The 21,595-nt window shown below is 41.4% G+C and overlaps 2 protein-coding genes across 2 annotated transcripts in view; both read right to left on the reverse strand.

The window, feature by feature from the left end:
• Window positions 1-21,595, reverse strand: part of LOC129844134 (zinc finger protein 664-like) — a 188,144-nt gene that overhangs the window by 94,485 nt on the left and 72,064 nt on the right. The window lies entirely within an intron of this gene.
• On the reverse strand, window positions 620-21,004 carry LOC129844129 (zinc finger protein ZFP2-like). The gene is made up of 2 exons (XM_055912536.1): window positions 20,309-21,004; window positions 620-4,174 (listed from the first exon to the last, which is right to left on the reverse strand). The coding sequence occupies exons 1-2, from the start codon at window positions 20,730-20,732 to the stop codon at window positions 2,169-2,171; spliced, it is 2,430 nt and encodes an 809-aa protein (XP_055768511.1). The 5' UTR covers window positions 20,733-21,004; the 3' UTR covers window positions 620-2,168.

Below are 21,595 nucleotides of genomic sequence, written 5' to 3' on the forward strand. Positions count from 1 at the left end.
AAGGTGGTGACCACAGACCACTTCTCAGTTCCTATGCTTCCTGGCTGATGTTTTGGTCACTTTTGAATGCTGGCGGTGCTCTCACTCTATTGGTAGCATGAGACGGAGTCTACAACCCACACAAGTGGCTCAGGTAGTGCAGTTCATCCAGGATGGCACATCAATGCGAGCTGTGGCAAGAAGGTTTGCTGTGTCTGTCAGCGTAGTGTCCAGAGCATGGAGGCGCTACCAGGAGACAGGCCAGTACATCAGGAGACGTGGAGGAGGCCGTAGGAGGGCAACAACCCAGCAGCAGGACCGCTAGCTCCAACTTTGAGCAGGAGGAGCACGGCCAGAGCCCTGCAAAATGACCTCCAGCAGGCCACAAATGTGCATGTCAGCATATGGTCTCACAAGGGCTCTGAGGATCTCATCTCGGTACCTAATGGCAGTCAGGCTACCTCTCAGATCAAAGGTGGGTCCATCTGCTCCGTTCCCGAAGTGTGGTTTCCCTGAGATCCCAAGTGCACGATTTACCCAGGTCGTCAGAAGCGGTCACCAAGTGAACATCCCCATCACCAAATGTGGTGGTTAATTTCTTTAATATCAAATGTGGAGAAACTTATCACACAAGTCAGAATTATTCTTAAACTAAACCTTTATTCACTTTATAATAAGGGAGCAGGTCAATACAATACACACATATAAAGTTAATCAATTGAGTGCTCTACGATAATGATGGCTGGTTGACGAATCACCCCCAGATGATTCATTGAGAGGCACGAGACAAAAGTACAAAGGTCTTTTATAGCCAAGATACACCCCTTTCAATCTACATAACGAAAAACAGATGTATAGAACGGGTCACAAGGTTAAGATTTGTATGAAAGAGACTTATAATTCTCAGCAGACAGTATCTGCTGTAAAAACAGTACTCTTTGTGTAGAGACCAGGGTCTGGCCCTGGGGTCATCTCTCCCTGGTACCATATAGAACAGAAACATTAACTCATGCTCTGGAATGCGGTTTCTTTTGGTTTTAATCACCCAAAAGACATTGTAAATCTCCTGTCAGTGTTATATCCCAGAGGCCCATCCTCAGTAGAACACACAGACACAATAGTTCTAAGAACCCTCTATTCTGTTGCATAAAACAACCATTTGATGCAATAAAAGTATTATAACATAATGTTGCAGTTTTGCTCTCTGTGTCCACTGAAAGTTGACTAGTAACAACAACTGGGACATAAAAGACACCCACAATGAGACCCACTAAATCTGCCCAAGAAGAGCAAAACTAAAGAACAACCCACACCAAACTTAAAGACAGGAAGACCCAGTCCCCAATGTCATGCTCTAGTACATTTGGGTTGGCACATCTGAACATGAACCCTGATATTCTAAAAGAAGGGCAACAACGTCAATATAATTATACCCGAAAATTGTCAGTTGATTACTTAAATAATTATGATTACTAAATGTTACATGAATTGGAAATATGAAATATCAAAACCAAATGTCTGTTCATATGTATTGTATGTATAATATAGAACATAAAGTAATATGTATAAATTACTGATATCGATTAGGGGGGAAATCAGGATGTACGTGATGTTGAAACGAACAACTAAAAAAACACATGGAAATGGGAGATATATTTAACCTCACTGGTTAGAGGACAACCTGCAGAAGACAGTCAGCTACATATTGGAGTGATGCATTTAAATGTAGGGGTCACTAAACAAAGGAACACAACACATATTTGTCATCACTCAGCGATATCATGTTGAAATCAATTGTGTGACAGAAGGGATATGAGGTTGCACGTCCTGTTAAAACTAACAGCTCAAAAACCACACGGAATCTGGGAATAATGTGTACATCCCTGGTTAGAGGACAATCTGTAGAAAACAGTTGGCTACATTTAGAAGTGTTGCATTTTGATTCAAGTGGGTCACCAACGTGGTAAGTGTAACAAAAGCTCTTTTTGTGTTAGTCACTTTTTGATAAATCACATAAATAGTACTCTTTTCATTCAGAGCCTGGATTTTTCCCAAGGCTAATATCCATATCACGCTGAAATCAATTGAATTAGGGTTCTACATTGAGAAACTCCTTAAAATACTCATACTACGATGTTAAAACATTCTACATTGTGACATGAATTCATTGATATCACAAAATAACTCCTTCATGTATGTATTTTGTCACACTGAACATAAGGTTTCTCTCCTGTGTGTATTCTCTGGTGTAGAGTCAGAGTGCTAGATTGACCAAAACTCTTCCCACATTGACCACAACTATAAGGTTTCTCTCCTGTGTGTGTTCTCTGGTGTACTGTCAGATGGCCAGATTGACTAAAACTCTTCCCACATTGACCACAGCTATAAGATTTCTCTCCTGTGTGTATTCTCTGGTGTACAGTCAGATTGCTAGATGTAGTAAAACTCTTCCCACATTGACCACAGCTATAAGGTTTCTCTCCTGTGTGTGTTCTCTGGTGTACTGTCAGATGGCCAGATTGACTAAAACTCTTCCCACATTGACCACAGCTATAAGATTTCTCTCCTGTGTGTATTCTCTGGTGTACAGTCAGATTGCTAGATGTAGTAAAACTCTTCCCACATTGACCACAGCTATAAGGTTTCTCTCCTGTGTGTGTTCTCTGGTGTAATGTCAGGTGGCCAGATTGAGCAAAACTCTTCCCACATTGACCACAGCTATAAGATTTCTCTCCTGTGTGTATTCTCTGGTGTAGAGTCAGAGTGCTAGATGCACCAAAACTCTTCCCACATTGACCACAGCTATACGGTTTCTCTCCTGTGTGTATTCTCTGGTGTAGAGTCAGAGTGCTAGATTGACCAAAACTCTTCCCACATTGACCACAGCTATAAGATTTATCTCCTGTGTGTATTCTCTGGTGAAGAGTCAGAGTGCTAGATTGACCAAAACTCTTCCCACATTGACCACAGCTATACGGATTCTCTCCTGTGTGTGTTCTCTGGTGTACAGTCAGAGAGCCAGATGTAGTAAAACTCTTCCCACATTGATCACAGCTATAAGCTTTCTCTCCTGTGTGTGTTCTCTGGTGTAATGTCAGCTGGCCAGATGTAGTAAAACTCTTCCCACATTGATCACAGCTATAAGGTTTCTCTCCTGTGTGTGTTCTCTGGTGTACAGTCAGCTGGCCAAATGTAGTACATCTCTTCCCACATTGACCACAGCTATAGGGTTTCTCTCCTGTGTGTGTTCTCTGGTGTATAGTCAGCTTGCCAGATGTAGTAAAACTCTTCCCACATTGATCACAGCTATAAGGTTTCTCTCCTGTGTGTATTCTCTGGTGAAGAGTCAGAGTGCTAGATTGACCAAAATTCTCCCCACATTGACCACAACTATAAGGTTTCTCTCCTGTGTGTGTTCTCTGGTGCACTGTCAGATCTCTCGATGCACCAAAACTCTTCCCACATTGACCACAGCTATACGGTTTCTCTCCTGTGTGTATTCTCTGGTGTAATGTCAGCTTGCCAGATGTAGTAAAACTCTTCCCACATTGATCACAGCTATAGGGTTTCTCTCCTGTGTGTGTTCTCTGGTGTAATGTCAGCTTGCCAGATGTAGTAAAACTCTTCCCACATTGATCACAGCTATAAGGTTTCTCTCCTGTGTGTGTTCTCTGGTGTAATGTCAGCTGGCCAGATGTAGTAAAACTCTTCCCACATTGATCACAGCTATAAGGTTTCTCTCCTGTGTGTGTTCTCCGGTGTAATGTCAGCTGGCCAGATGTAGTAAAACTCTTCCCACATTGACCACAACTATAAGGTTTCTCTCCTGTGTGTGTTCTCTGGTGCACTGTCAGATCTCTAGATGCACCAAAACTCTTCCCACATTGACCACAGCTATACGGTTTCTCTCCTGTGTGTATTCTCTGGTGTTGAGTCAGCTGGCCAAATGTAGTACATCTCTTCCCACATTGACCACAGCTATAGGGTTTCTCTCCTGTGTGTGTTCTCTGATGAATTGTAATGCCTGATGAGGTGAATCTCTTCCCACAGTCAGAGCAGCAGTGAGTTCCCTTCCCTGTGGATCTCTGCTGGTGTTTCTTGAGGTGTTCTGATCTGGAGAGACTCTTCTCTGCCTCTACAGCATCATGAGGTTGTTGAGGCTCCCCAGAGGATCCACGATAGTCCCGTATCTCTCCTGTGTGAACAACAAAGTCAGACAGATGATTAAAGGCCCACAACAATCCAACAATCCACTGTAAAAGGTGATGCCAACAGCATAGCCATGATGTTGTACAACAATTGATGTCTGTAATGAATGTTAAAATGATTTGACAATTGTCTTAAAATGAGCAACAAGTCATATTTTGTATTGTTTTCACATTAGTAGTAACATCTAAGATTGTATGCTAGAAATGTTGTTGAACCTCTAAGCAGTGTGGCAGACGACTTTTGACCTCCAATACAGGCCCCTTTCTGTGTTGCTAAAATTGCGTCACGAGGTCAATTTGATTGCAGAAACTCCTCCATACTAGTAGTATATGAGTAGCAGTATAGTAGTAATGAGGAAACCGCTAGTTATGGATGTAGTATATCTGGTAATGAGGAAACCGCTAGTTATGGATGTAGTATATCTGGTAATGAGGAAACCACTAGTTATGGATGTAGTATATCTGGTAATGAGGAAACCACTAGTTATGGATGTAGTATATCTGGTAATGAGGACACCACTAGTTATGGATGTAGTATATCTGCTAATGAGGAAACCACTAGTTATGGATGTAGTATATCTGGTAATGAGGAAACCACTAGTTATGGATGTAGTATATCTGGTAATGAGGAAACCACTAGTTATGGATGTAGTATATCTGGTAATGAGGAAACCACTAGTTATGGATGTAGTATATCTGGTAATGAGGAAACCACTAGTTATGGATGTAGTATATCTGGTAATGAGGAAACCACTAGTTATGGATGTAGTATATCTGGTAATGAGGAAACCACCAGTTATGGATGTAGTATATCTGGTAATGAGGAAACCACTAGTTATGGATGTAGTATATCTGGTAATGAGGAAACCACTAGTTATGGATGTAGTATATCTGGTAATGAGGAAACCACTAGTTATGGATGTAGTATATCTGGTCATGAGGAAACCACTAGTTATGGATGTAATATATCTGGTAATGAGGAAACCACTAGTTATGGATGTGGTATATCTGGTAATGAGGAAACCACTAGTTATGGATGTAGTATATCTGGTAATGAGGAAACCACTAGTTACAGATGTGGTATATCTGGTAATGAGGAAACCCCTAGTTATGGATGTAGTATATCTGGTTATGAGGAAACCACTAGTTATGGATGTAGTATATCTGGTAATGAGGAAACCACTAGTTATGGATGTAGTATATCTGGTAATGAGGAAACCACTAGTTATGGATGTAGTATATCTGGTAATGAGGAAACCACTAGTTATGGATGTAGTATATCTGCTAATGAGGAAACCACTAGTTATGGATGTAGTATATCTGGTAATGAGGAAACCACTAGTTATGGATGTAGTATATCTGGTAATGAGGAAACCACTAGTTATGGATGTAGTATATCTGGTAATGAGGAAACCACTAGTTATGGATGTAGTATATCTGGTAATGAGGACACCACTAGTTATGGATGTAGTATATCTGCTAATGAGGAAACCACTAGTTATGGATGTAGTATATCTGGTAATGAGGAAACCACTAGTTATGGATGTAGTATATCTGGTAATGAGGAAACCACTAGTTATGGATGTAGTATATCTGGTAATGAGGAAACCACTAGTTATGGATGTAGTATATCTGGTAATGAGGAAACCACTAGTTATGGATGTAGTTAGTATATCTGGTAATGAGGACACCACTAGTTATGGATGTAGTATATCTGGTAATGAGGAAACCACTAGTTATGGATGTAGTATATCTGGTAATGAGGAAACCACTAGTTATGGATGTAGTATATCTGGTAATGAGGAAACCACTAGTTATGGATGTAGTATATCTGGTAATGAGGAAACCACTAGTTATGGATGTAGTATATCTGGTAATGAGGAAACCACTAGTTATGGATGTAGTATATCTGGTAATGATGAAACCACTAGTTATGGATGTAGTATATCTGGTAATGAGGAAACCACTAGTTATGGATGTAGTATATCTGGTAATGAGGAAACCACTAGTTATGGATGTAGTATATCTGGTAATGAGGAAACCACTAGTTATGGATGTAGTATATCTGGTAATGAGGAAACCACTAGTTATGGATGTAGTATATCTGGTAATGAGGAAACCACTAGTTATGGATGTAGTATATCTGGTAATGAGGAAACCACTAGTTATGGACGTAGTATATCTGGTAATGAGGAAACCACTAGTTATGGATGTAGTATATCTGCTAATGAGGAAACCGCTAGTTAAGGATGTAGTATATCTGGTAATGAGGAAACCACTAGTTATGGATGTAGTATATCTGGTAATGATGAAACCACTAGTTATGGATGTAGTATATCTGGTAATGAGGAAACCACTAGTTATGGATGGAGTATATCTGTCTGGAGCAAAAATGGTGAACAAAGATTTTAGTTTTCCACAATGTATTCTGAATATTACAGCACAAGATCAGGAGTGCTACTAAAGGAAACTCACATTAAGCTCTGTGTCTATTCACTAATTCACCACCGTGGGGGAAAACTCAGGGGAGTTCTCATAGGCTGACAGCAATAATAGCCTCCATTTTACAGGTTGATTATGAGTGCATTTCACATTACTATTGGATTATAATTTTAAGGCTCGTTTGAAACTCCTGCTTAATATGTTTGTGTTGTTGTCACAAATCAACTGCTTTATACTGAAACACTTCAACCAGTAAAATGTTCTTAGGCTTTGCCATCAGCCTGAAACTGAGGGTTTGTACATTAAGTGTTTAACAAATTGGCCCATAACTTCCCCTAACAACAGCATAGACCTACTGTAGGACCCATAACAATAACATAGACCTACTGTAGGACCCATAACTTCACCTAACAATAACATAGACCTACTGTAGGACCCATAACTTCACCTAACAACAACATAGACCTACTGTAGGACCCATAACTTCACCTAACAACAACATAGACCTACTGTAGGACCCATAACTTCACCTAACAATAACATAGACCTACTGTAGGACCCATAACTTCACCTAACAATAACATAGACCTACTGTAGGACCCATAACACAGACCTAGGACTATAAATCATTTAATATTTCAAGTGAAACATGGAAACTAAAATGTCTTTGTCATGACATTTCATAACCTGATCACCAGATAATTATGTGAATAATCCCACTAGGCTACTCTGTAATGTGATGTCATTCTAAATGTCCTGAATAAGAAAATAGGAAAATAGCTCTGTGTGTTGTACAATAGCCTATCCATCAAGGAACAGTTCTCTACACATTATGAGCTAAGTATCTCTGTGTGCAAACAGACTAACGAGACCCTACAGTAAATCAAGCAGACAATAACATTATAAACATCAATTTGTTAGGGATGTTGGATCCAACGTGGAGCACGGCATAACTGTCTTTACCAGAGTAATGAATGAAGAAGTACTTCGGTTGTTGTTGCATGTCGTGATGTTTATCATGTGACTGTCATTCAGAAAATGATTTCCTGATTCAGCTGATGATAGTTGAACATGTGACTAACTAAACAGCTACAGTATTAAGAATTATGTGTAATTATTGAAGAACCGCGTTAATGACAGTATCCATTTCGGTGTTGTCAATAAAGTTACGATTATTATTTTTTTAATTTTTTTATTTAACCTTTATTTAACCAGGTAGGCCAGTTGAGAACAAGTTCTCATATACAACTGCAACCTGGCCAAGATAAATCAAAGCAGTGTGACAAAACAACACAGAGTTACACGTGGGATAAACAAACGTACAGTCAATAACACAATAGAAAGTCTATATACAGTGTGTGCAAATGGAGTAAGGAGGTAAGGCAATAAATAGGCCATAGTAGTGAAGTAATTACAAATTAACACTGGAGTGATAGATGTGATGTTGTGCAAGTAGAAATACTGGTGTGCAAAAGAGAGAAAATGTAATAAAAACATGGGGATGAGGTAGGCAGTTGGATGGGCTATTTACAGATGGGCTGTGTACAGCTGCAGCGATCGGTAAGCTGCTCAGATAGCTGATGCTTAAAGTTAGTGAGGGAGATATAAGTCTCCAACTTCAGGGATTTTTGCAATTCGTTCCAGTCATTGGCAGCAGAGAACTGAAAGTAAAGGCGGCCAAAGCAGGTGTTGGCTTTGGGGATGACCAGTGAGATATACCTGCTGGAGCGCGTGCTACGGGTGGGTGTTGCTATGGTGACCACTGAGCTGAGTTAAGGTGGAGCTTTACCTAGCAAAGACTTATAGATGACCTGGAGACAATGGGTTTGGCGACGAATATTTAGCGAGGGCCAGCCGACAAGAGCATACAGGTCACAGTGGTGGGTGGTATATGGGGCTTTAGTGACAAAACGGACGGCACTGTTATAGACTGCATCCAGGTCGCTGAGTAGAGTGTTGGAGGCTATTTTGTAAATGACGTCGCTGATCCGTTTTACGATGGTGTTTGGCAGCGTGAGTGAAGGAGGCTTTTTTTGCGACATAGGAAGCCAATTCTAGATTCAATTTAGGATTGGAGATGCTTAACCTGAGTCTGGAAGGAGAGTTTACAGTCTAGTCAGACACCTAGGTATTTGTAGTTGTGTCAGAACCGTCCAGAGTAGTGATGCTAGTCGGGTGAGCGGGTGAGGGCAGCGATCGGTTGAAGAGCATGCATTTAGTTTTACTTGCTTTTAAGATCAGTTGGAGGCCACAGAAGGAGTGTTGTATGGCATTGAAGTTCATTTGGAGGTTGGTTAGTTTGTTATTTGGTGAACCAGGCGAGTCAGTCATTTGAGAAACCAAGGCTGGTGAGTCTGCCGATAAGAATACGGTGATTGACAGAGTCGAAAGCCTTGGCCAGGTCGATGAAGACGGCTGCACAGTACTGTCTTTTATCGATGGCGATTATGATATCGTTTAGTACCTTGAGCGTGGCTGAGGTGCACCCGTGACCAGCTCGGAAACCGGATTGCACAGCGGAGAAGGTACGGTGGGATTCGAAATGGTCAGTGATCTGTTTGTTAACCCCGGAACCCACAACATTCTGCTGCCTTCGCAGAGCGCGAAATTCAAAAAATATCTTTCTGAAATATTTAACTTCCACACATTAACAAGTCCAATACAGCAAATGAAAGATAAACATCTTGTGAATCCAGCCAACATGTCCGATTTTAAAAATGTTTTACAGCGAAAACACAATATATATTTATGTTAGCTCACCACAATAGCCAAACACACAACGCTATTTATCCACCGCCAACATAGCCTTCACAAAAGCCACAAATAGAGATACAATTAATCACTAACCTTTGAAAACTTCATCAGATAACATCATGTTACACAATACATTTATGTTTTGTTCGAAAATGTGCATATTTAGAGCTGCAAATCTTGGTTATACATTGCAGCTACCGTCACAAATAGCACCAAAACAGCCAGAATAATTACAGAGAGCAACGTGAAATACATAAATACTCATCATAAAACATTTATGAAAAATACAAGGTGTACAGCAAATGAAAGATAAACATCTTGTGAATCCAGCCAATATTTCCGATTCTTTAAGTGTTTTACAGCGAAAACACAATATAGAGTTATATTAGCTTACCACAATAGCCAAACACACAAACGCATTTATTCACCGCAAAGGTAGCTTTCGCAAAAAACAGCAATAAATATAAAATCAATCACTAACCTTTGGACAACTTCATCAGATGACAGTCTTATACCATCAAGTTATACAATACATTTATGTTTTGTTTGAAAATGTGTATATTTAGAGGTACAAATCGTGGTTTTACATTGTGAATACGTAGCAAAAATGCACAAAATTCTCAGGTGATATTTTTTCAGTCACCTAATCTAATCAAAGAACTCATCATAAACTTTACTAAAAAATACATGTTGTACAGCAAATGAAATATACACTTGTTCTTAATGCAACCGCTGTGTTAGATTTTTAAAAATAACTTGCTTATTGAAATTCTCAATTATAGTGGGACACTGGGTGAAGGAGAAGCTGGGGAGGCTTGGGCAAGTAGCTGCGGGGGGTGCGGCGCTGTTGGCCCGGGTTGGGGTAGCCAGGAGGAAAGCATGGCCAGCCGTAGAGAAATGCTTATTGAAATTCTAGATTATCGTGGAGTTATCGGTGGTGACAGAGTTTCCTAGCCTCAGTGCAGTGGGCAGCTGGGATGAGGTGCTCTTATTCTCCATGGACTTTACAGTGCCCCAGAACGTTTTGGAGTTAGAGCTACAGGATGCAAATTTCTGTTTGAAAAAGCTAGCCTTTGCTTTCCTAACTGACTGTGTGTATTGGTTCCTGACTTCTCTGAAAAGTTGCATATTGCGGGGACTATTCGATGTTAGTGCAGTACGCCACAGGATGTTTCTGTGCTGGTCGAGGGCAGTCAGGTCTGGAGTCAACCACGGGCCATATCTGTTCTTAGTTACAAATTTTTTGAAAGGGGCATGCTTATTTAAGGTGGTGATGAAATTACTTTTAATGAACAACCAGGCATCCCCTACTGACGGGATGAGGTCAATATCCTTCCAGGATACCCGGGCCAGGTCGATTAGAAATGTCTGCTCGCAGAAGTGTTTTAGGGAGCGTTTGACAGTGATGAGGGGTGGTCGTTTGACCGCGGACCCATAACGGATGCAGGCAATGATCGCTGAGATCCTGATTGAAAACAGCAGAGGTGTATTTGGAGGGCAAGTTGGTCAGGACAATATCTATGAGGATGCCCATGTTTACGGATTTAGGGCTGTATCTGGTGTGTTCTTTGATAATTTGTGTGAGATTGAGGGCATCTAGCTTGGATTGTAGGACGGCCGGGGTGTTAACCTCTACTTCCACACAAACCCGGATCCGGGAGCACCCCCATCAGTAAAAAAGATGACTAGCATAGCCTATCATAGCGTCACAAGTAAATACTAGCATCTAAATATCATTAAATCACAAGTCCAAGACACCAGATGAAAGATACACATCTTGTAAATCCAGCCATCATTTCTGATTTTTAAAATATTTTACATGGAAGACACAATATGTAAATCTATTAGCTAACCACGTTAGCAAAAGACACCAGTTTTTTTACTCCACCAGTTTTTTACTCCATCAGTAGCTATTACAAATTCGACCAAATAAAGATATAAATAGCCACTAACCAAGAAACAACTTCATCAGATGACAGTCTGATAACATATTTATTGTATAGCATATGTTTTGTTAGGAAAATGTGCATATTTCAGGTATAAATCATAGTTTACCATTGCAGCCACCATCACAACTCTCACCAAATCGACTAGAATAACTACAGAGAGCAATGTGTATTACCAAATTACTCATCATAAAACATTTCTTAAAAATACACAGCGTACAGCAAATGAAAGACACAGATCTTGTGAATCCGGACAATATTTCAGATGTTTTAAGTGTTTTACAGCGAAAACACAATATAGCGTTATATTAGCTTACCACAATAGCAAACATCACAACAGCTTTGATTCAAGCCAAAAATAGCGATAACGTATAAACCACCAAAATATATACAGTTTTTCACTAACCTTCTCAGAATTCTTCAGATGACAGTCCTATAACACAATGCATATAGAGTTTGTTCGAAAATGTGCATATTTAGCGGCACAAATCGTGGTTATACAATGAGAAAAGTTGCCAAGCTGCCCAGAAAATGTCAGGAGAAATCTTGGGAAAGGCACCTATTCTAATCAATAAATAATCATAAACGTGACTAAAAAATACAGGTTGGACAGCAAATGAAAAACAAATTAGGTCTTAATGCAACCGCTGTGTTAGATTTAAAAAATGAACGTTACTGCACAATACAGCGTGCGCTAAAGCGAGACCGCACCATAATTCATGGCGGAATTATTATTTGACATTTGTCAACATAAGTACGAATTAACAGCATAAAGACTGCTTACTATTTCCTGAGCTTCCATCAGAATCTTGGGCAAGGTGTCCTTTCTCCAGAACAATCGTCTTTTGGTTGAAAGATGTCCTCTTGTCCTGTCGAAATAGCCGCTAACGTTAGCTATGTGCCGGTAAGGTGTCCAACTGGTGATAGCGCGTCACAAAGAAATCCCAGAAAATCGCAATAAACTGATATAAACTGCTATAAATCGGTTTAAATTAACTACCTTATGATGTCTAAAACAACTATAACGAATAAAAACATGACCGGAGATATAGAACTGCTAAAACGAAAGCTTTGCAGGAGGCCACTTGGATGTCCCTGCTGCGCCAGGCGCACCGTTGAAAAGGACGGTTCTTCCGTTCCACGGTGTTATATAGGGCCCCAGATTGCGCAATCCACTCCATTCAAATTCTCCCCGCTTACTGACATCTAGAGGAAGGCGTATGCAGTGCATGTAGCCCGATGGCTTACATGGGGACTTATAAACTGACCTCAGAACAGGGACCTCGATTTCTGAAATCTCACTCCCTGACAGGAAATGTGCTGCAGAATGAGTTCTGTTTCACTCAGAGAAATAATTCAAACGGTTTTAGAAACTAGAGAGTGTTTTCTATCCAATAATAATAATAATATGCATATTGTACGAGCAAGAATTGAGTACGAGGCAGTTTAATTTGGGAACGAAATTATTACAAAGTGCAAATAGCACCCCCTATTGCCAAGAGGTTTTAAGCATATCCCAGTTTAGGTCACCTAACAGGACGAACTCTGAAGATAGATGGGGGCAATCAATTCACATATGGTGTCCAGGGAACAGCTGGGAGCTGAGGGGGGTCTGTAACAGGCGGCAACTGTGAGAGACTTATTTCTGGAGAGATTAATTTTTAAAATTAGAAGCTCGAACTGTTTGGGCATGGACTGGAAAGTATGACAGAACTCTTTGCAGGCCATCTCTGCAGTAGATTGCAACTCTCTTTTTGACAGTTCTATCTTGACGGAAAATGTTGTAGTTGGGGATGGAAATTTCAGAATTTTTGGTGGCCTTCCTAAGCCAGTATTTAGAAACGGCAAGGACATTAAAGTTGGCGGAGTGTGCTAAAGCAGTGAGTAAAACAAACTTAGGGAGGAGGCTTCTGATGTTAACATGCATGAAACCAAAGCTTTTATGGTTACAGAGGTCAACAAATGAGAGTGCCTGGGGACACACAGGGCCTAGGTTAACCTCTACATCACCCGAGGAACAGAGGAGTAGGATGAGGGTACGGCTAAAGGCTATCAGTACTGGTCGTCTAGTGCGTTGGGAACAGAGAATAAAAGGAGCAGATTTCTGGACGTGGTAGGATAGATTCAAGGCATAATGTACAGACAGGGGTATGGTAGGGTGCGGGTACAGTGGAGGTAAACCTAGGCATTGAGTGACGATAAGAGAGGTTGCATCTCTGGAGGCACCAGTTATGCTAGGTGAGGTCACCGCAAGTGTGGGAGGTGGGACAAAGTAGTTCTCTGAGGCATGTTGAGTGGGACTAGGGGCTCCGCAGTAAAATAAAACAATGATAACTACCCTAAACAACAGTATACAAGGCATATTGACATTAGAGAGACATAAAGCGAGGCATGAAGCAATCACAGGTGTTGATTGGGAGAGCTAGCTAAGACAACAACGGGTAAAATGGCGATGAATGGGCAGAGAGGGTCAGTTAACTACACACAGGGCCTGAGTTCGAGGCTGGGGCCAACAGAAACAAAATAAACAAAATGGAGTACCGTGATTAATGAACAGTCCAGCAGGCATCAGCTATGTAGCCAAGTGATCATAGGGTCCAGTGAACAGCAATATATGAACCAGGGAAGCCGCTAGGTAGTGATTACTACGCTAGCCGGGAGATGCGCCTGGCTCGAGGCTAACTGGTGCTAGCTTCGGGACAAGGGCGTCACCAACGTCTGGCAAAGGCCGGTTGAGGGCACGTCGGATGGAATTTTGTCGGCAGACCAGTCGTGATGGATCGGCGGTGCTCCGTGTCGACAAAGGGCTCAGGCCAATTGGCAAAAGAGGTATTGTTGCTGGAGTCATTTGGTTTGCTAGCCGGAGGATGCACCTGGCTCGAGGCTAACTGGTACTAGCTTCGGGACAAGGGTGTCAGCCACTATAGCCAATCCGGTGCAAAGGTCCAGAACTTACGGCAGGAATCCGGTGATGTAGAGGCTTCTAGTCGTTTTAGTGAAGAGTCTGGGAGGCATCAGCTGTGTAGCCGAGTGATCATAGGGTCCACTGAGCAGGCCTGGCTCAGATGGGCCTGGCTCAAGGCTAGCTTCGGGGCTGGGCCACTCGTTGGCAGCTAGCTAGCTGCGATTATCCGGTGTAATGGTCCAGAGGTTACGGCAGGAATACGGTGATGTAGTGGACAAAAAAAGTCCGATATGCTCAGGGTTGATATCGCGCTGTGCAGACTGGCAGGTGTTATCCAGGCTAAAAGCGGCTGGTGTCTGAGCTACTAAAAGGGAAAGGCCGCTAACAGTGGCTAACAATGACTAAATAGCTAGTAGCTAATTAGCTTCTGATGGAGGTTCTAGCTATAAGGTCTAAAAAAAATAGCAGATCCGTATCACATTGGGTGAGGCGGGTTGCCGGAAGGTATATGTAATTAAAAAAATGGAAAAAGAGATTGAAATATATTGCAATATATACAAAAAAAGATAACATTTACAACAACAAACACGTCTTACTGCTACACGCCATCTTGGATTACAAGATGACTCAGTTAAAAACCATTGGATTTAGCAAACTCTGAAATGATTTAGTATTTCTGTGCCCACGAAATCTGTTTTCCCAGCGTAACATAAGGAGACACTAAATGATACATAGTTCGAGTGCATTTCAGAATACAAAAAAACTGTCCGACAGCAAGATCCCGTATTTAAGTTGAAGTTCATCAAATGACAAGCGTAACATTGACTATAACCAATGTTCCCTGAAGGAGGGAAATTAGGTACAACATAGTATCAAATCCACGCCTCGCTGGAAGCCCCGCCTTCCACAGGTGATGAGAGTGAGACTTGGATTTATTCCTTAAATTTAATACTGCTCTTCACCGACCCAGGAAAGGCGGGGACAAACAGGCGTTGTACCTCATTTCCCTCCTTCAGGGAAGTGCAATTATAATCAAAGTTACACTCCCTTTCAGTCATTCAACTTCGGTACAACATACTACGGGGAAATACAATCATTCCCGATGTCGACCCAAACGGATACTAAATGAAACAGCCCCCTGCAGACCACCCAGACTTGACCCTACAAGATGCATCAGTTGTCAATTTATTCATTGTCTTTTGTTTGAAACACTCCTGTCAATGTTGACTAAGGACGCACACCTGATTGCGCATATAGAAGTAGGGCTAGTCTACCTGGCCTGCCCACAAATGTAGGCCTATAAATGTGCCCATTTGGGGATGTCTGATAGTATTTCTCATTGTCTTAACGCTGCACCACTAATGAGTTGTGGAGCTTCTCAAAGTAATTTTTTCTTCACATCCAAACAGCAAGTAAACAAAGTCTAATCAAAATCAATTGCAGATGACAATAGTTTCTCAAAGTATTTTTGGAAAATCTTTCCTGCTCTCGCCCTTTCGATAACCACTCGGCATAAAAGGGAAAAATGTAATGCTCTGATCCAGTGGAAATGTCATAAAATACCGGATTACTGTCCAGAACTCACTGGAGCAGGAAACTGAGGGCCTAGAATATTTTATACAATGTTGCAAGCATGCTATCAGAGTTTCCTGACCCAGTTGATAGTTGATACAATGTTTCAAGTTTGTTGTAGACAGACCATGTGCAGCCAGTGTGATTTCTAGGATATTTATTTTTATCAGGATATTTTCTACCTGCAGAAGGCAATGTTTTTATTTGTTGGCTTTATGTCGGCTATCTTTACATAGTTGGCAATGGCAATATTGGCATCTAGAATTCATCCATTTTTTGTTTTTGTTTTACATAGGTGGCAATGGCAATAAAAGTTACTCTTAGATTTGTACAATTTTCATTTAGATTTAGAATGTAGATTAATCACAGACAATGATTTTGAAATACTATTATAATTTAAATTAAACGAATCAAACGTTCCATGAAAATGTGCATTTGAAAATCATTACTGACACACAGATTGGTAAAAATGGTCAGATAAATTACTAATGAGTTGTGGAGCTTCTCAAAGTAATTCTTCTTCACATCCAAACAGCAAGTAAACAAAGTCTAATCAAAATCAATTGCAAGTGACAATAGTTCCTCAAAGTATTTTCATAAAATATTTCCAGCTCTCACCCTTTCGATAAGCACTCAGGAGAAAAGGGAAAAATGTAATGCTCTGATCCAGTGGAAATGTCATAAAATACCTGATTACTGTCCAGAACTCACTGGAGCAGGAAACTGGGGGACTAGAATATTTTATACAATGTTGCAAGCTTGCTCCCTGAGTTTCCTGACCCAGTTGATAGTTGATACAAATGTTTCAAGTTTGTTGTAGACAGGCCATGTGCAGCCAGTGTGATTTGTAGGATATTTATTTTTATCAGGATATTTTCTACCTGCAGAATGCCATGTTTTTATTTTTTGGCCTTATGTAGGCTATCTTTACATAGTTGGCAATGGCAATAAAAGTTACTTTTAGATTTGTATAATTTTCATTTAGATTTTGATAGAATGTAGATTAATCACAGACAATCATTTTGAGATACTATTATAATTCAAATGAAACTGTTCCATGAAAATGTGCATTTGAAAATCATTACTGGCACACAGATTGGTAAAAATGGTCAGATACATTGGCACTCCAACTGGAAAAGGTTGCCGACTGCTGGTGTAGTCTATTACTGAAAATTTCAGGAGCAGAACGGCAGAATTTACGAAGTCCAGCAGCAGAGGGGGGCTCCCTCTGGTCGGGTTGTGTTGACGACCGGCTCCCTCTGGTCGGGTTGTGTTGACGACCGGCTCCCTCTGGTCGGGTTGTGTTGACGACCGGCTCCCTCTGGTCGGGTTGTGTTGACGACCGGCTCCCTCTGGTCGGGTTGTGTTGACGACCGGCTCCCTCTGGTCGGGTTGTGTTGACGACCGGCTCCCTCTGGTCGGGTTGTGTTGACGACCGGCTCCCTCTGGTCGGGTTGTGTTGACGACCGGCTCCCTCTGGTCGGGTTGTGTTGACGACCGGCTCCCTCTGGTCGGGTTGTGTTGACGACCGGCTCCCTCGGGTCGGGTTGTGTTGACGACCGGCTCCCTCGGGTCGGGTTGTGTTGACGACCGGCTCCCTCGGGTCGGGTTGTGTTGACGACCGGCTCCCTCGGGTCGGGTTGTGTTGACGACCGGCTCCCTCGGGTCGGGTTGTGTTGACGACCGGCTCCCTCGGGTCGGGTTGTGTTGACGACCGGCTCCCTCGGGTCGGGTTGTGTTGACGACCGGCTCCCTCGGGTCGGGTTGTGTTGACGACCGGCTCCCTCGGGTCGGGTTGTGTTGACGACCGGCTCCCTCGGGTCGGGTTGTGTTGACGACCGGCTCCCTCTGGTCGGGTTGTGTTGACGACCGGCTCCCTCTGGTCGGGTTGTGTTGACGACCGGCTCCCTCTGGTCGGGTTGTGTTGACGACCGGCTCCCTCTGGTCGGGTTGTGTTGACGACCGGCTCCCCCCTGGTCGGGTTGTGTTGACGACCGGCTCCCCCCGGGTCGGGTTATGTTGACGACCGGCTCCCCCCTGGTCGGGTTATGTTGACGACCGGCTCCCTCTGGTCGGGTTGTGTTGACGACCGGCTCCCTCTGGTCGGGTTGTGTTGACGACCGGCTCCCTCTGGTCGGGTTGTGTTGACGACCGGCTCCCTCTGGTCGGGTTGTGTTGACGACCGGCTCCCTCTGGTCGGGTTGTGTTGACGACCGGCTCCCTCTGGTCGGGTTGTGTTGACGACCGGCTCCCTCTAGTTATGACTTCGAGTCATTTGTGTGTCTTAATTATTTGATCCAACAGAATGCTTAAAGCACCAGACAAATTCAGTACGTATATTTGATTTTATAAAAACACATGGGGCGATTGGTAGAAAGAACAGATGACTCTTGGTTGACCAAGATGTATTTTAGTTGGGGACAGCACTAGAACATGATTTTGGGGCTCCTGAGTGGCGCAGCGGACACTGCATCTCAGTGCTTGAGGCGCCACTACAGACACCCTGGATCAAATCCAGACTGTATCACAACCGGCCGTAATTGGGAGTCCCATAGGGCGGCGCACAATTGGCCCAGCATCGTCCGGTGTAGGCAGTCATTGTAAATAAGAATTTGTTCTTAACTGACTTAACTGAAATAAAGGTTACACTTAAATAAATTTAAAAAACAGTGTTTCATGATAAACCATTTTTTACAAATCCGTCAAGGCACCAACTTTGTGAAGGGTTTAAAACAAAGGTTTCAAACCAATTCATGAATGTAATTGAATCTAGGTATGTCTTGCCTTTAATGTAAAGGCATGAAAAAAAATTGGCTGAATATTACACAATGACTTATCAACAGCTCTAATAATTTGCCTTCACAGGAAATCTTCACTGGCAATTCTAGAATATACGATATAGCCTAGAAACCTGGTTAAACTATCAATATGACATCATGGATGAATACTAGAATATACTATATATCCTAGAAACCTGGTTAAACTATCAATATGACATCATGGATGAATTCTAGAATATACTATATATCCTAGAAACCTGGTTACACTATCATTATGACATCATGGATGAATTCTAGAATATACTATATATCCTAGAAACCTGGTTAAACTATCATTATGACATCATGGAGGAATTCTAGAATATAATATATAGCCTAGAAACCTGGTTAAACTATCATTATGACATCATGGAGGAATACTAGAATATACTATATATCCTAGAAACCTGGTTAAACTATCATTATGACATCATGGAGGAATTCTAGAATATACTATATATCCTAGAAACCTGGTTAAACTATCAATATGACATCATGGATGAATACTAGAATATACTATATATCCTAGAAACCTGGTTACACTATCATTATGACATCATGGATGAATTCTAGAATATACTATATATCCTAGAAACCTGGTTAAACTATCAATATGACATCATGGATGAATACTAGAATATACTATATATCCTAGAAACCTGGTTACACTATCATTATGACATCATGGATGAATTCTAGAATATACTATATATCCTAGAAACCTGGTTAAACTATCAATATGACATCATGGATGAATACTAGAATATCCTATATATCCTAGAAACCTGGTTACACTATCATTATGACATCATGGATGAATTCTAGAATATACTATATATCCTAGAAACCTGGTTAAACTATCATTATGACATCATGGATGAATTCTAGAATATACTATATATCCTAGAAACCTGGTTAAACTATCATTATGACATCATGGAGGAATTCTAGAATATAATATATAGCCTAGAAACCTGGTTAAACTATCATTATGACATCATGCATGGCCAGTCCTTGTATTCATAGTGTAGTGAATTCGTGGGGTAGCCCTGAGCTGGACTCAAACCTGGGTCCAGTGACTGTCAAGCCAACACCTTATAACTGTTACACCAAGATGTCTGAACTTCTTGACGAGGTCGCTGGGTAATGAGTTAGGGTTGCTACAATAGCTTTCTCTATGAATTTGAGAGTGGTTACATTTCTCCAGCCCCATCCCTCAGCTGTTTACCAAACCAAGTCTCTTGGCAGCCATTTTGTTGCTGTTTAAATACTAGGTTGTCCCTTTAAAAAAGCCACACATCAATCAACCAATCTGAAGTTGAAACAATAACAAAGCAGTCATTCCACCACTGTTTTGGTAATAAGATGATGATGGGCCTGGAGACATTTAACTACTCTCAAATTCATAGACATACCTATGGATGCAAGGACTGACCATCCATGATATCAACATTATAGTTTTAACCATGTTGAGGCTATACAGTGTTGATTTACATTGTTTCTAAACATTGGAGAAAAAAAAGCTTATTTGGTGTTCTGATGGGGTACAACAATTTAACTAAGCTCATGAGGCATGTGTTATATTCTCCAAGAATCAATGGCTATTGCAGATTTCCCTTTTAACACCAAACATCAGTTCAACAACTGCAGAGTTTGTACCTCTGTTTTTAAGACAGTACTTACCAGTGGTAATCACGGCCCGGTTTCTCAAAACCATCTTATGGCCAAGTTCATCTTTAGAACCACTGGATGCCTTAAATTGCGTTTGGGAAATCGGGCCCAGATATCCAGTTTCTTCCTTCTCCTCTTCCGATGAGACCGTAATCTCCCCATCCTCCGCTTTCACTTCAAAAACTGAATCCTCCTCATCTTTTACTGTAACACCATCCTCCTCTTTCACTCTGAACGCCTCTTCTTTCACTGTAACGCCTTCCTCTTCTTTCACTGAAACGTCTTTCTCTTCTTCTTTCAGGGTAACAACCTCACCCTCTACTTGTTTTTGTATTGTAACATCCTTCTCTTCCTCCTCCTCTTTGATGAGAGCTTCTTTCTCCGTCCAACAGACCGTCTCTTCTTCAGCAGGAAGAGAGTAATTTAGTGAACTCATGGTCTGAGATGTTAGCTAGCTAGGCTAATGCTAACTTAACCAGCCCGCTAGCTGAATAATAACAACAGCACCGTAAATATGAAATTAAATAGGATAACTAACCAACTAGACGACAGACAAGGGTTTAAAATACAGTGGCTAATATACACTAAAGCGTCTAAAGAGCTTTATTGGTTCGGCTATTTTGGCTAGCAAGCTACCGAGGTGGCGGACTAACTGTTGCTGCTGCTGAAAGAAGCGTTCCGTCCACTAGATTTTACGTCACACTAACAGCATTGCGTTCCGTCCACTAGATTATACGTCACACTAACAGCATTGCCTTAAAATCGCACACCGCCATCAGCTGACTGGAGTGGGTAACGCTCAGTCTGAACCTCTGACTGCGATGGAGATGTGCGACTTTAAGACAATGACGCTAGTGTGACGTAAAATATATATTATAATGTTCAGACAAAAAGTTCGTGTAGGAAGCATGAGTTTTTACTCACCAGTGTAACAATACAGTGTGGTTAAAGACTTAGTAACTTAGTTGTGTTCACGATCTGGTTCCCTATAAGCACAACCAGTTGTGTTTTTGAATTATCACATATGTATTAATTTATTTCGGGATTCTGGGTAATCCTCAGCAGATTTATGGAGAATTGCTGTGGGTGAGTTCAAAATGGAATAGTCCCGGGATAGAAATATATAAAGTTGACATTACATCATAAAATCCACCTTTTAAATCATACATTAGCCATTTATGTTTTAGTAACTACTGTTGTTGGTTTGGTGTCAAATAAGCCTCTCTTTATATGTTATTTGCCAAATCTCAGTTTCAATGTGGGTTTTATGCTAAAGTTCGATCTTTCAATTTGGTATCT

This window comes from Salvelinus fontinalis, unplaced genomic scaffold (assembly GCF_029448725.1).
Source record: "Salvelinus fontinalis isolate EN_2023a unplaced genomic scaffold, ASM2944872v1 scaffold_0178, whole genome shotgun sequence".
Classification (NCBI taxonomy): Eukaryota; Metazoa; Chordata; class Actinopteri; order Salmoniformes; family Salmonidae; genus Salvelinus; species Salvelinus fontinalis.

Excerpts from the sequence above, each read along its gene's own strand:
- LOC129844129 (XM_055912536.1), bottom strand. The coding sequence starts at position 20,732 with ATGAGTTCACTAAATTACTCTCTTCCTGCTGAAGAAGAGACGGTCTGT. Across the intron at positions 4,175-20,308 it reads CCGGGCCGTGATTACCACTG|GAGAGATACGGGACTATCGT; the intron begins GTAAGTACTGTC and ends TTGTTCACACAG.